Genomic DNA, 13790 nt, shown 5'->3' on the forward strand with positions numbered 1-13790 from the left:
AAGAAAGGGAAAGAAAAGAAAGAGGGAAAGAAAGAGAAAGGGAGGGAAGGAGGAAGGAAGGGGGGGAAGGAAGGGAAGGAAGGATCCTCTTTTATTTGTTGCTATCTATCTTTCTTCCAGAGAAACAAAAGAAACGTAAGAGTCCTTGGGTAAACTTCAATGAGTAGAGAATAGTGATGCTGTGCTGAGATGTGGCGGCTGGTCAGTTAGCCGGGTTCACTCACTAACCACCCAGCCCACTCCCAGATGCCAGCTTCTAGCGCATGGGATTCAAATATATTCCTTAGGAAATGACAATTATGTGCCATGGCCTTTTTTTGTAAAATAGTAGTTTTATTGAGACATAATTTATATACCATAAGATTCACTCTTTTAAAGTATACAGTTCAATGTTTTTGGATTTTTACAGAGTTGTACAACAATGACCACCTTTTAATCCCTGAACGTTATCATCACCGCCAAAAGAAACCCTGTACCCATGTACCCATAACAGTCTCTCCTCATTTACCCCTTCCCCCAGCCTCTGGCAACCACAAATCTGCTGTCTATCTCTATGGGTTTGCCTACTCTGGACATGTCATAGAAATGGAATTATACAATATGCAGCTTTTTGAGATGGGCTTCTTTCACTTAGCATAATGTGTTCAAGGTTCATCCATGTCCTAGCACATATTAGTACAGCATTCCTTTTTATTAGTGAGTACTATTTTGTTATGTGGACATACCACATTTTGTTCATCGATTCATCATTTGATAGACATTTGGGTTGTTTTATGTTGTTGGATTTGGGGACACTTGCAAATAGTTGAAACATTCACTGCTAATTATGTTCATGTTACTTTGTTTTTAATTTGATTTTACCACTTATGCTTGATAAAAGTTTACTTGAGGATGCATTTTAAGTTCTTTGGCAATAGAAATACTGGAAATGAATGAACTTACTTTATTCAAGTTTTAACTTTTTCTCCATTTTGACTTTTTGTTTGACTTTTTGTTTTCTCCATTTTGACTTGATACTCTGTTAGCGACTTTCCGGTTTTGTTAAAGAAAGGGCTCTGTATTGAAACGTTTTCTTTTCTTTCCTTCAAGTTGAAAAAGAATCAGAATCTGAGGAGTCAGATGAGGATGAAGGTCCTGCACCTGTTATAGTAGAGAATGAAAGCTATGTGAACCTTAAGAAAAAGATTTCCAAAAGATATGACTGGCAGGCAAAGTCAGTATATGCTGAAAATGGTAAAATCTGCAAGCAGTTCCGAATGAAACAGGTAGGGTATGCTGAGAGAATGAGTAGCATTGCCTCCCTATCCCATAATCCTATCTGGATGATGGGATTATGAATTAGGAAGCTTTGGCTACCCTCCCTAATATTCTTTTGGTTCTTTTTCTCCCTGAGTGGTCAAAATTTCTACAGGCCACAGCAAACTTAAGTGCATATGCTAGATGGTTTTGGAAAATCCTATAGCAGACACACACATATATGCCACATAGTCTCAGAATCATGTGCCTTTGGTACTGTGACGGACAATTTGGTATGTAAAAGGAATATCAATGCTGTGGTTTAATGGCTGGGCGCGGTGGCTGACACCTGTAATCCCAGCAGTTTGGGAGGCTGAGGTAGGCAGATCACCTGAGGTCAGGAATTCAAGACCACCCTGGCCAACATGGCAAAACTCCGTCTCTACTAAAAATACAAAAATTAGCCGGGCGTGGTGACAGGTGCCTGTAATCCCAGCCACTTGGGAGGCTGAGGCACAAGAATCGCCTGAACTTGGGTGGTGGAGATTCCAGTGAGCTGAGATTGCACCACTGCACTCCAGCCGGGCAACAGAGCAAGACTCCGTCTCAAAAAAAAAAGAAACAAAAACAAATACTGTGGGGTTAGAGCCGGGTAGGCATGGTAACATATGCCTGTAGTCTCGGCTACTTGGAAGGCTGAGGCAGGAGGAGACAATGCCAGCCTGGAAAACATAATGAGACCCTGTCTCTAAAAACAAAACAATACAAATACTGCGATTTACATTAGAAAAAAAATAATATATAAAAGGAGAAGGAGAAGGAAGGACTTTTACCCTGTTTCAAAGACTCAAAGGATAAATAATGTGCCCAAGGTCACATAGCTAGTAAGTGGTTTAGCCAATTCTGTTTCTAAAGTCTATTTTGTTTTTACCCCATTCACATGAAGATTATTTTAATAGAATTCGTAAGTGAACCCTGAGGGCAAAGTTAGAGAGAGGGCAGAGGCAAGTTGCTTAACCAATGTAGGAATTGGATTAAATGCTCTCTAAGGGCGCTTCCAGTTCTAAAGTTCTGTCAGTCTGATTTTTGACACCATATAACACCATCACATATGTAGTGCAATACCCATAGAACATCACAATGTATATAAATTGCACTGTAGATGATAGAAACAAAAAATGAGATATTCAATTTGATCAGTGTGCTAAGTTTATGATAAAATTATATGTAGGAAATGACATGTTCCTGTAAAGTTATTACAGTATTCAAAAGTACAGCCAGAGTTTTCATAAACAAGGCAATGTTTATAGCATTGGCCATTAAATATGAAATTGATTTATATAGTTGTAGTGACTGCCCAAAAATAATGCTTTAGTGAGTGCTTTTCTATTACTGATTTAGGTAAAAATCTGATGTTGTTTAGAGCTATGCTGTCTGATATAGTAACCCCTACCCATGTTTGGCTGTTTATATTAATTAATTAAAATTAAAGATTCAGTTCCTCAGTAACACTGTTCTTCACATTTCAAGTGCTCAATAACCACATGTGGCCAGGGGTTGCTGTATTGGACAGCACAGGTATAGAACATTTCCATCAACACAGAAAGTTCCATTGGACAGTGTTGGTATAGAGACTCTTGCTGGGAAGAACTGGATATGTGCTAAGCAAGAGGGCTTTATTTCACTCAGAAAATCTTTCAGTTTATTCAGATGTTGGAAAACTATTTAATGTATAGATTCCATAGCTCATTCTGACTGATTCTCTGAGCAGCATTCTGAATAAAGTCCTCTACATCCAATCCCAGCAAATCCAACAAAGGATCACTCAAGGCCAGGAGTGCAAGACCATCCTGGGAAACATAACAAGACTCGGTCTCTGTAACTAAAAAAAACAAAAACAAAAACAAAAACTGTAATCCCAGCATTTGGAAGACCAAGGCAGGTAGATTACTTGAGCACAGGAGTTTGAGGCCAGCCTGGGCAACATGGTGAAATCCTGTCTCTACAAAAAAATACAAAAAGCCGGGTATGGTGGCACACACCTGTAGTCCCAGCTACTTGGGAGCCTGAGGCGAGAGGATCACTAGAGCCTGGAGTAGAGATTGGAGAGAGCCATGATTATACCACTGCACTCCAGTCTGGCGACACAATGAGACCCTGTCTCAAATGAAAAAAAGAAAAAAAAGAGAAGTAACCCAATGATGTCTTATCTTTGATTTTATTAGGCTTCCAGACAGTTCCAGTCCATTCTACAAGAGAGACAATCACTCCCTGCTTGGGAAGAAAGAGAAACCATTCTTAACTTACTGCGTAAGCACCAGGTGGTTGTCATAAGTGGTATGACTGGGTAAGAATGCAGTTTATTCATTAGCAGCTTTCATCTATAAATATTATATGCACCCTGGTTGCCATAACCAGTTCAACTTGTTAAAAACTGTAACTGGATTTATAGACATTATATACCTCTGCTGTGAGACATAAGGCAAAAAAATCCAGCTGAAGACTTTTAACAAGGCTCATGTTTAAATTTAAAGGATAGTTCTAGAACATTTAGCTTGAAAGCTTTTTATCTTCTAAATTTACTCTGATTTCCTGTCACCCAGGCTGGAGTGCAGTGGCATGATCTCGGCTCACTGCAACCTCTGCCTCCCGGGTTCAAGTGATTCTCATGCCTCAGCCATCCGAGTAGCTGTGATGACAGTGCACTATGGTGCACTACCATACCCAGCTAATTTTTTTGTTTTTTTTAGTAGAGAGGGGGAGTTTTACCATGTTGGCCAGGCTGGTCTCGAACTCCTGGCCTCAAGTGATCTACCTGCCTTAGTCTCCTGAAGTGCTGGGATTACAAGTGTGAGTCACCACGCCCAGCCTTTATTTTTCTTTTAAAAACAACTTAATTATGGTGCATTATTTTTCCTGTTTTACATTCTCCTATTTAGCAGGGACAAGTTGCAGACTTTATTTAGTTATTTATTCAAGAGTATACAATTTAATAATTACATTTGTGTCCAGACTCAGTGATATGGTAACAATTCGTATCATCTAGTTTATCTTTTTAACCTCAGCCTAATCATAGCCAAATTAATACATATCAAAGGGAAAAATGTAAAATATTTTGATAATCATAAGCTAATACTCCTTTTCTTTAGGGTTCATGGGTAGAGTTTACATTCCTAGAAGCATTTACAGACCTTAATCTAATGTCTGTTCAATAGTCCCAATTTTACAAATGTTACTAAACTATTATTTGATTGTCCTTTTGATTGGAGTGCAAATTCCTAGAATTTCTCACCTCTAGGTAATAAGTCAGGAGGTTGTTTTAGAAAATACCTGAATCTGAACAATTTGTGTTCTAATTAGCTTTATCACTTTTCTCATTCCGTATGATTGCTTCTTTAGTTAACTAGCCCTTGAAAACTTCATTTGAGGACTTATTTGTTTTAATATACAGATGTGGGAAAACCACACAGATTCCACAGTTTATTCTGGATGATTCTCTGAATGGACCACCTGAAAAGGTGGCCAACATCATCTGTACCCAACCCCGACGAATCTCTGCAATCTCTGTTGCTGAACGCGTTGCTAAAGAAAGAGCAGAGAGGGTGGGTCTGACTGTGGGATACCAGATTCGGTTAGAAAGTGTCAAGGTTTGTATGCTCTGCTTATTTCCTGGTAACAGACATTTACGATTTTTAGGTATAAAGAGTTCTGGGGGTTAGGAGATTCATGGGCAATGTGGGATATATACTTTCAGGCTATTTTTAAATTAATGATCACCTTCGGTAGGGGTGAAGTCCTTTTAGAAATATCTTGGGATAAGAACTCTTATGACTGGGTGCGGTGGCTCACGCCTGTAACCCCGGCACTTTGGGAGGCCAAGGCGGGCAGATCACCTCAGGTCGGGAGTTCGAGACCAGCGTGACCAACATGTAGAACCCCATCTCTGCTAAAAATACAAAAATTAGCTGAGTGTGGTGGCACATGCCTGTAATCCCAGCTACCCGGGAGTCTGAGGGAGGAGAATCCCTTGAACCTGGGAGACGGAAGTTGCAGTGAGCTGAGATTGTGCCATTGTACTCCAGCCTGGGCAACAAGAGCAAAACTCCGTCTCAAAAACAAAAAACAACAACAAAAAAACACTCTTATTTGGTTGTATTAAATTTCCTCTGTAAAGCTTTTTATTTTTTATTGGCAGAAGTCATCTAGTAAAGACTGTTTTGTTCTTGAACTTGGGACTTAATCCATTTAACCAAATAAGGAGCAGACAAATTGAGAACTGATTTCATTATTCACTGTTTTTAATGCTTTTTATGAAAATCTTAACATTTTGATATGAAGTAGAAAGGATTTTATTACTGTCCCTGGCAAGAAACTATATTTAGTATGGTTTCCTATTAAATGGAACTGCTAGTGTTTTCAATATTCTTTATCACTATCCATTCAAAATGGCTTTCCAGTAATGTTTCATTTTTTGAAAATTTTATTAATGATTTATATTGCCCTTTCATGTGTAAGTCCTCAGCCACCAGACTGTTATACTGTACTACGGGAGTGCTACTGAGAAGGCTAGAAGGAGATACAGCTCTACAGGGAGTCTCCCATATCATTGTTGATGAAGTTCATGAGAGGACAGAAGAAAGGTAAAACAAAGACTTTCCTAGTGAACACACACTCACATGAAATAAAGGCATGGCAGAAAAAATTGTTTTCTAGTTCTAATTCAGTTTCATGCAGCTAGTAATGGTAATTTGCCACAAGGAAGACCTATGTTAGAGAAGAGCAACTGGTTTCTTGATTTCTAGGGTCTATACCATTAAAAAGGACAGGGTATGCTCATCACTTATTAGATGGAGTCATCCTATTAGGTTAGAAGGTATACTTCACACCATCCTGGGCATTATGCTAAGTTGATACCTTACTTAGTAGAAATAACAGATGTCATGTATGCTGTGGCTGAATGTATCTTCTTCCTTATTTGGTCAGTCATTCAGTCCTGACATTGATTCATGTATTTATTGAGCCTGCATTAAATGCCAAGTGATATATTAGTTGCTGTGGATACAGTGAGGAACAAGCATGTATGGCTCCCCCTCATCTCTAACAGTCTGGTAGAGAAAACGAATAATGAACAAGTAAATAAGTAAATGATTGCAAATTGGAATAATAAGCACTATGAAGCAATAAATGGCATGCTGTGTTTGGAGAGAGAGACCCATAGATGCTCAAAGATCATATCTCTGTAAGATGACAATTTAAATTGAAAACTGAAGTATGGCCGGGCGCGTGGCTCACACCCATAATCCCTGCACTTTGGGAGGCCAAGGTGGGAGGATCGCTTGAGCTCAGGAGTTAGAGCCCAACCTTGGCAACATAATGAGACTATGTCTCTATGAAAAGTGAAAAAAAAAAAAAAAAGCCAGTAGTCATTCTACTGGGGATACAGAAAAAAAAAAAAAAAATTAGCCAGACGTGATGGCTCACACCTATGGTCCCAGCTACTCAGGCGGCTGAGGCAGGAGAATCAGTTGAACCCCCAGGAGGTTGAGGCTGCAGTGAGCTGTGATAGCACCACTGCACTCCACCCTGGTCAACAAAGCAAGACCCTGTCTCAAATAAAAAAAAAAGGAAACTGAAATATGAGAAGGAATCCCAGGTGACAAACGGAGGCAAGGAAAGCATGTCTGAAGATTGTGCAGTGGGAAGGAGCTTTGTGAGTCCAGAAACAAGGAAAGCCAGTGCACCTGCTGTGTAGCAGCAAAGGGGAAAGTAGCACAGGGAACAAGCAGCAGGAGCCAGACCTTCCAGAGCCTTAAGCATCGTGAATAATAAAGCATGTGGATTTTATCTTATGAAATTAGAAGTCATTAAAGGATGAGGCATAAAATAAAAATTCTTGCCAGACACAGTGGTGCATGCTTGTAGTCCCAGCTACTGAGGAGGCTGAGGCAGGAGGATTGCTTAAGTTCAGGAGTTCAAGGCTATAGTGTGCTATGATTGTACCTGTGAAGAGCCACTTCAGCCTGGGAAATATCATGAGACCCCCATCTCTTAGAAAAAAAAAAATTAAAAGTCTCAATATTTTAAGTACTGAAGAGGGCCAGGAAGATGGATGGCATTAATCATAGTTTGTCATGTGGATCATGCCCTAGAGCAGTCAAAGAAAACTAGTGGGGAAAAAAAAAAAGAGAGAGTCCTGTGAAAATTATGAAGTTTTCCCAAAAAGTATTATACCACTATAAATATCTTGAGAAGAAGAAAAATAGTCTAAGTAAATTTGGTGGACTGATAGGAAAGCAGAAAATAGCTAAAAGCAAAACATTAAAAAAATAAAATAAAAAGGATTGTTGGCGGGCACCTGTAGTCCCAGCTACTCGGGAGGTTGAGGCAGGAGATTCGCTTGAACCTGGGAGGTGGAGGTTGCTGTGAGCGGAGATCACACCACTACACTCCAGCCTGGGCGACAGAGCAAGACTGTCTCAAAAAAAAAAAAAAAAAAGGAATTGAACGGAGAAAATATATAACCAGAAGAACTATTAGAAGAAATAACACATTACTATTATTAGTAAATAAGACATATGAAGTAATTAGAAACTAAAGAAACCGGACTTTTAGATAAAAAGAATAAACCAAAAAAAAAGTAATAATTCCTAGAACAAGACAATAATAAATATTAAATGACTATACAGAAAATGTTGGAAATCTCTAAGGGGCAAATGATCTTTTTTTAGAAACTCCAGAAAACAATGGAAAAAAGAATTAATGGTAAATAATGTCATTTTGCAGCTGTTGGAAATGAACATCTGAAAGAAGAAATTTTTTTAACAAAATCACTGAACAGCTTGGAAGAGGAAACCAAATAAAACATTCTCTCAGACTAATGGTATTTAAATGATTGCGTTATAAAGATAAGTTTAAACTTTTAGGGAAAATTATATCCAGTATAATTTTGAATATGAAGAATAGCTTTGGATTCTATAACATTTGTACTTCCACAGACTTAAAGAAATGAGAACATAGCACTGGATTTGGTTCCTGGCTTAAATAGGAGAAAGATTTTTATAAAACCTAAGGATCTGTAGAATATGAACAGTTAAAAATTCAAAAGATGTTCACATCTGAATAAAGATTAATTACACAGTGGAGAAGGGTGCTTCAAGCATTTACAAATACCAGTTTACAGGAAAGGGAATACAAATTACAAGGAAAAGTAGGGGAGTATTTGCTAACTCTGATTGAAAAAAGCAAAAACTAATAAAATCTAGGAACAAAAATCAGTGAAAATATTGACAAGATTAAAAGTTGAATATAGAAAGGTGACAGTTGTGTTAGTTTAAAATTTTGATAAATTTTCTAATCACAGAGATAACATGATCGTTCTAAAGCATTCAGTAAATACCAAAAAATGTAAAAGCAGAATCTCTGTCCCCTATAAAATTGCTAGTTACATGTAATAATTTTGGTCTCTTTTCTTCAGGGAGTATACTGGGAGTTAGAAGAGGGATATGGTAGAGAGATGTATTTCCACAAACACTATTGGGATTATATAGTTTTGTCATGCTACTTTTGATTTAACAGAATGACAGTGTGAGTTAACGAATTATCTTTTCTTTTTGAGACGAAGTCTCTGTCATCCAGGCTGGAGTGCAGTGGTGCAATCTCAGCTCACTGCAGCCTCCACCTCCCAGGTTCAAGCGATCCTCCTTCCTCAGCCTCCCAAGTAGCCAGAACTAGAGGTGCACGTAATCAGGCCTGGTTAATTTTTGTATTTTTTTAGTAGAGTCAGAGTTTCACCATGTTGGCCAGGCTTGTCTTGAACTCCTGAGCTCAAGTGATACGCTCGCCTTGGCCTCCTAAAGTGCTGGGATTTCAGGTGTGAGCCACCACGCCCAGCTGAATTATCTGTAAAATTAAGAGTTACATAAGGAAATTCTGAAGTCTGGATATACCATAAATTATTTAGCCATTTGCCTGTTGTTGTTAGATTATTTCCCTTTTCCCTGAAAAAGAAACAAAAATAGTCATAAATGTAATTGAATTAGCTCTTTAAAAAGAGCTAAGTAGTATAAGAATATGTTTTCATTAAAAACTCAAACAGGCCAGGTACAGTGGCTCACACCTACAGGCCTCCCATTCTGAGATTGCTGATTATATGTTTAGTAATCCCAGCATTTTGGGAAGCCAAGGCAAGAGGATCACTTGAGTGCAGGAGTTTGAGACCAGCCTTGGCAATATAGGGAGACACCATCTCTACTATAAAAACAAAAACAAAAAAAATTAGCCCCAGTTACTCAAGAGACTGAGGCAGGAGGATCACTTGAACCCAGAAGTTCAAGGCTGCAGTGAGCAGTGCACTGCACTCCAGCCTGGATGACAAAGCGAAACCTTGTCTCAAAAAAAAAAAAAAAAAAAGAAAAGAAAAACATTATGGATAAAGTGAAAGTCCCTCTTAATACTCCCAAACCACTGTCAGTTCCTTTATTAGAAGTAAACTGGTAATACGTCCTTCTATGCATGGATATAGATGTTTACTTTGTTAGAAATAGTTACTTTTGTTTTCTAACCTTTTTTTCTTACACAGATGATATATTCATTTAGTAAGTCAATGGATATTCACTGAGTACTTACTATGTCCCAGGCATTGTTGTAGATCCTGGAGTAGTGAATAAAATTCTTGTCCTTGTAGAACTTCTATTCTAGTGGGAGAGCTCATCAATAAGCAAGATAAATAAGTAAAATACAGAATATAGTAAGTGCTAAGAAGGAAAATAAAGCAGAAAAAGACAATAGAAATGTAAGGGAGGAGAGCATTTGAAATTTTAAATAAGGTAGCCAAGGAAGTCCTCACTGAAAAAAATCTTTGGAGTAAGGACTTGAAGGAAGTGAGGGAGCTACCTGTGTGAAGGGCTAGGAGAAGCCCAGTCATCCAGGCAGATTAATACCATATACAGAAGATCCGAGGTGCATGCCTCAAAGACAGCAAGGAGAACAGTGAGCCGGTGCTAAGTGAATGAGCGGGAGAGCACTAGAAAAAGATGGGGAGCATGGGGTGTAGACCATGCCGTATAGAGCCTTGTTAGTAAGGATTGTAATGAGAAGTCATTGGATTCTGAGCATAAGAGTGGCACAATCCGATTTTTCTTTTCTTTTTTGTTTTAAGAGATGGGGTCTTGCTATATTGGCCAGGTTGGTCTTGAACTCCTGGCCTCAAGCATTCCTCCCACCTCAGCCTCCCAAACTGCTAGGATTATAGGTATGAGCCACCGCACCCGGTCAGCACAATCAGACTGACATTCGAAGAGCATTATTGGTTGGCTATATTGAGAACAGATTGCGAGGGGGCAAGGGCCAAGAGTCCAATTAGGGTGGTGTTATTCTGCCATGTGTATTATTCCAGGCAACTTGGGATTTTTCCTACTAAAAATATGTCTTAGAGGTTTTTTCATGTTATTATCTAGAGCTCTACCTTATTCCTTGTATCTGCTTCATGTTATAATTAACCATTTCTCAATTGATGGACATTTGGGTAGTTTCTGTTGTTTTATTATTATAAACAATGCTATAATGAAAATCTTTGTATATGCCTCTTTGTGGTACATGTAGATGTCAAGAAGTAGAATTATCAAATTTGTACCCTATACCAGCTAAGAGTAAAAATAAAAATAATTATAAAATTTGATGATAAATCCTGTTGGGATTTTGATTAGTACTGCTTGGACTTGGTTTATTTGAGAAATAATTTATATCTTTATACAGGTTGAGCATCCTTAATCCAAAAATCTGAAATCTGAAATGGTCCAAAATCTGAAACTTTTTGAGTGTTGACATGACACTACAAGTGGCAAATTCCACACCTGACACCTTTGCTCTCTGATGGTTCAATGTACACCAACTTTATTTCACGGACAAAATTATTCAAAATATTATATACAGTTACCTTTAGGCTATATGTATAATGTATATATGAAACATAAATGGATTTCATGTTTAGATTTAGGCCCCATCCCCAAAATATCTCATTATATATATGCAACTATTCCAAAATCTGAGAAAATTTGAAACCTGAAACACTTGCGGTTCCAAGCATTTCACATAAACGATATTCAACCTGTAATAGTAAGGCTTCACATCCAAGAACATGACACACTATTCTATGAATGTTACGGGGTTTTTTCCACAGAGATTTACACATTTCTTACTCAAAATATACCAAAAGTTACTAATTTTCATGTGTTAAATTTGTTTGATCCTCAGGTGTTTCTTTTATTTTCTCTAGTGACTTCTTGCTGCTAGTTTTGAAGGACATTGTATCGCAGAGGCCAGGTCTTCAAGTTATTTTAATGAGTGCGACTCTAAATGCTGAGCTTTTTTCAGAATATTTTAATTCCTGCCCAGTTATTACTATACCAGGTGAATAAAGTGCATCATTAAATATGTATCATTCTTACAAGCAAATATAATTATTTTAAAGTTTGAGACATAAGTAGATATGTATACCTCTTTCTAGAGAAGTGATTTATTTATAACATAAAATCATAACCAGATAATACAGCTGATAAGGAGGGAGATTTTTTTTTTCTTTTTTTTTTTGAGACGAAGTCTCGCTCTGGAGTGCAATGGCACGACCTCAGCTCACTGCAAGCTCCACCTCCTGGGTTCACACCATTCTCCTGCCTCAGCCTCCCAAGTAGCTGGGACTACAGGCACCTGCCACCACACCCGGCTAATTTTTTGTATTTTTAGTAGAGATGGGGTTTCACTGTGTTTGCCAGGATGGTCTTGATCTGACCTCGTGATCTGTCCGCCTTGGCCTCCCAAAGTGCTGGGGTTACAGGCATAAGCCGCCACGCCTGGCCATTGCTGGGAGATTTTAATTTTTTTAGGGGACTTTTTAAAAAAGTCATAGTTACTTATTTCCAGCATTCCATTGTGTTTAACATCAAAGTTTATAGTGGCAGTCTGTCATAAAGAGGGAACTTGTGTCTGTGACAGTATATCTGTTCATTTCTGGATTCTGCTAAATTTCTGGATGTTGGTCCACTCTGGCAGAAAGTGAGGTTGGATAGTCTGTGTTTTCTTTTGGCACTTCCACAGTCTCATTGTGGAATTAATTTATCACCCTGAGCTTTGATTTATCCTTCTTCAATTGAATACTAAAAAGACACTTTGCAAACGCTGACTGATAAACAATAGTGCAGTTTATTTTAGTTATAGAGAATGCTGGCGATAAATCTAAGGAAGAAGTGTTGTGTTTGATCTAGAATACAGTCGTTGAATGTTTAGAGGTCCTCTGTGGTGGAAGTGTGGGGGGAGGGTAGAAAATGTATAACAGGTAAAAGAAAAAAAGTCTTAGCAAAGAATCATTTCTCTGCCTATACACTGTCTTCTGTTTACTGACTGAAATCTACCCTTTACAATTTCTGTTACCAAGAACTTTTCTTCTTAATACTTTTAAGACCACAGAACAAATAGAACATTAGCATGACAAGCTTTAAGAGAATTTTATATATATAAACTATTTCAAGATGGTTGAATGGGTGTTCTCAGGCTTTTCTCTTTTATCTCCTTGTTTTTCTAGGTCGTACATTTCCTGTTGATCAATTTTTTTTGGAAGATGCAATTGCTGTGACAAGGTAAGGAAGATACTAATTAAGATTCAGTGAAAGGACCTGGCATAGTGGCTCGTGCCTGTAATTCTAGCACTTTGCGAGGCCAAGGTGGGAGGATCCTTTGAGGCCAGTTCAAGACCAGCTTGGGCAACATATTGAGACCCCCATCTCTTGATGGCAAGCTCCGCCTCCTGGGTTCACACCATTCTCCTGCCTCAGCCTCCCAAGTAGCTGGGACTACAGGCACCTGCCACCACACCCGGCAGGCAAAAAAAAAAAAGAGAGGAAAAAATGAGAGGAAAAAAAAAAGATTCAGTGAAACATTGAAAACAGAATATTTGACCCTCAATGTGCCAGAATACTAATACATGTGTTAGTCTGTTTTTCTAATTTTTCTACACTTGATCTTAGCCAAAAAGCCAAGAAGTGATTTTCTTCTATTTTTTTCTGTTTGAACATTTTGTTCTCCCCTCTCTTTCAGTAAACAGGTGGCCAATATTTAAATCCCTCTACTTACTTTTTCTTTTCTTTTTTTTTTTTTCTCTTGAGATAGAGTCTTACTCTGTTGCCCAGGCTGCTGTGCAGTGGTGCAATCGTAGCTCACTGTAGCCTCGAACACCTGGCTCAAGCAGTCCTCCTACTTCAGCCTCCTGAGTAGCTGGACTACAGACACACACCACCATGCCTAATTTTTTTAAATGGTTTTGTAGAGACAGAGGTCTCATTATGTTGTCCAGGCTGGCCTCAAACTCCTGACCTCCAGCAGTGCTCCTGCCTTGCCTCCCAAAGTGCTGGGATTACAGTCATGAGCCACCATGCCTGGCCCCCTCTACATACTATAACTTTAGCAAGTAGCTTAATCTCTCTGCACTTTAGGTTTAATGAATTAATACTTGCTGATTCTGCTGAGAGCATAAAAAAATTAATGAATTAATACTTGCAAAGTGC

At 38.5% G+C, this 13790-nt stretch overlaps 1 protein-coding gene across 1 annotated transcript in view; it reads left to right on the forward strand.

The window, feature by feature from the left end:
- DHX57 (DEAH (Asp-Glu-Ala-Asp/His) box polypeptide 57) overlaps window positions 1-13790 on the forward strand; it is an 82098-nt gene that overhangs the window by 20892 nt on the left and 47416 nt on the right. Inside the window, exons 6-11 of the mRNA XM_011935940.1 lie at window positions 1090-1265; window positions 3462-3583; window positions 4688-4883; window positions 5752-5876; window positions 11510-11643; window positions 12812-12866. Of these exons, the coding sequence (XP_011791330.1) occupies window positions 1090-1265; window positions 3462-3583; window positions 4688-4883; window positions 5752-5876; window positions 11510-11643; window positions 12812-12866 (808 nt within the window). The remainder of the gene's footprint in view (window positions 1-1089; window positions 1266-3461; window positions 3584-4687; window positions 4884-5751; window positions 5877-11509; window positions 11644-12811; window positions 12867-13790) is intronic.

Source organism: Colobus angolensis, unplaced genomic scaffold, assembly GCF_000951035.1.
Source record: "Colobus angolensis palliatus isolate OR3802 unplaced genomic scaffold, Cang.pa_1.0 Scaffold15, whole genome shotgun sequence".
In the NCBI taxonomy this organism is placed as follows: Eukaryota; Metazoa; Chordata; class Mammalia; order Primates; family Cercopithecidae; genus Colobus; species Colobus angolensis.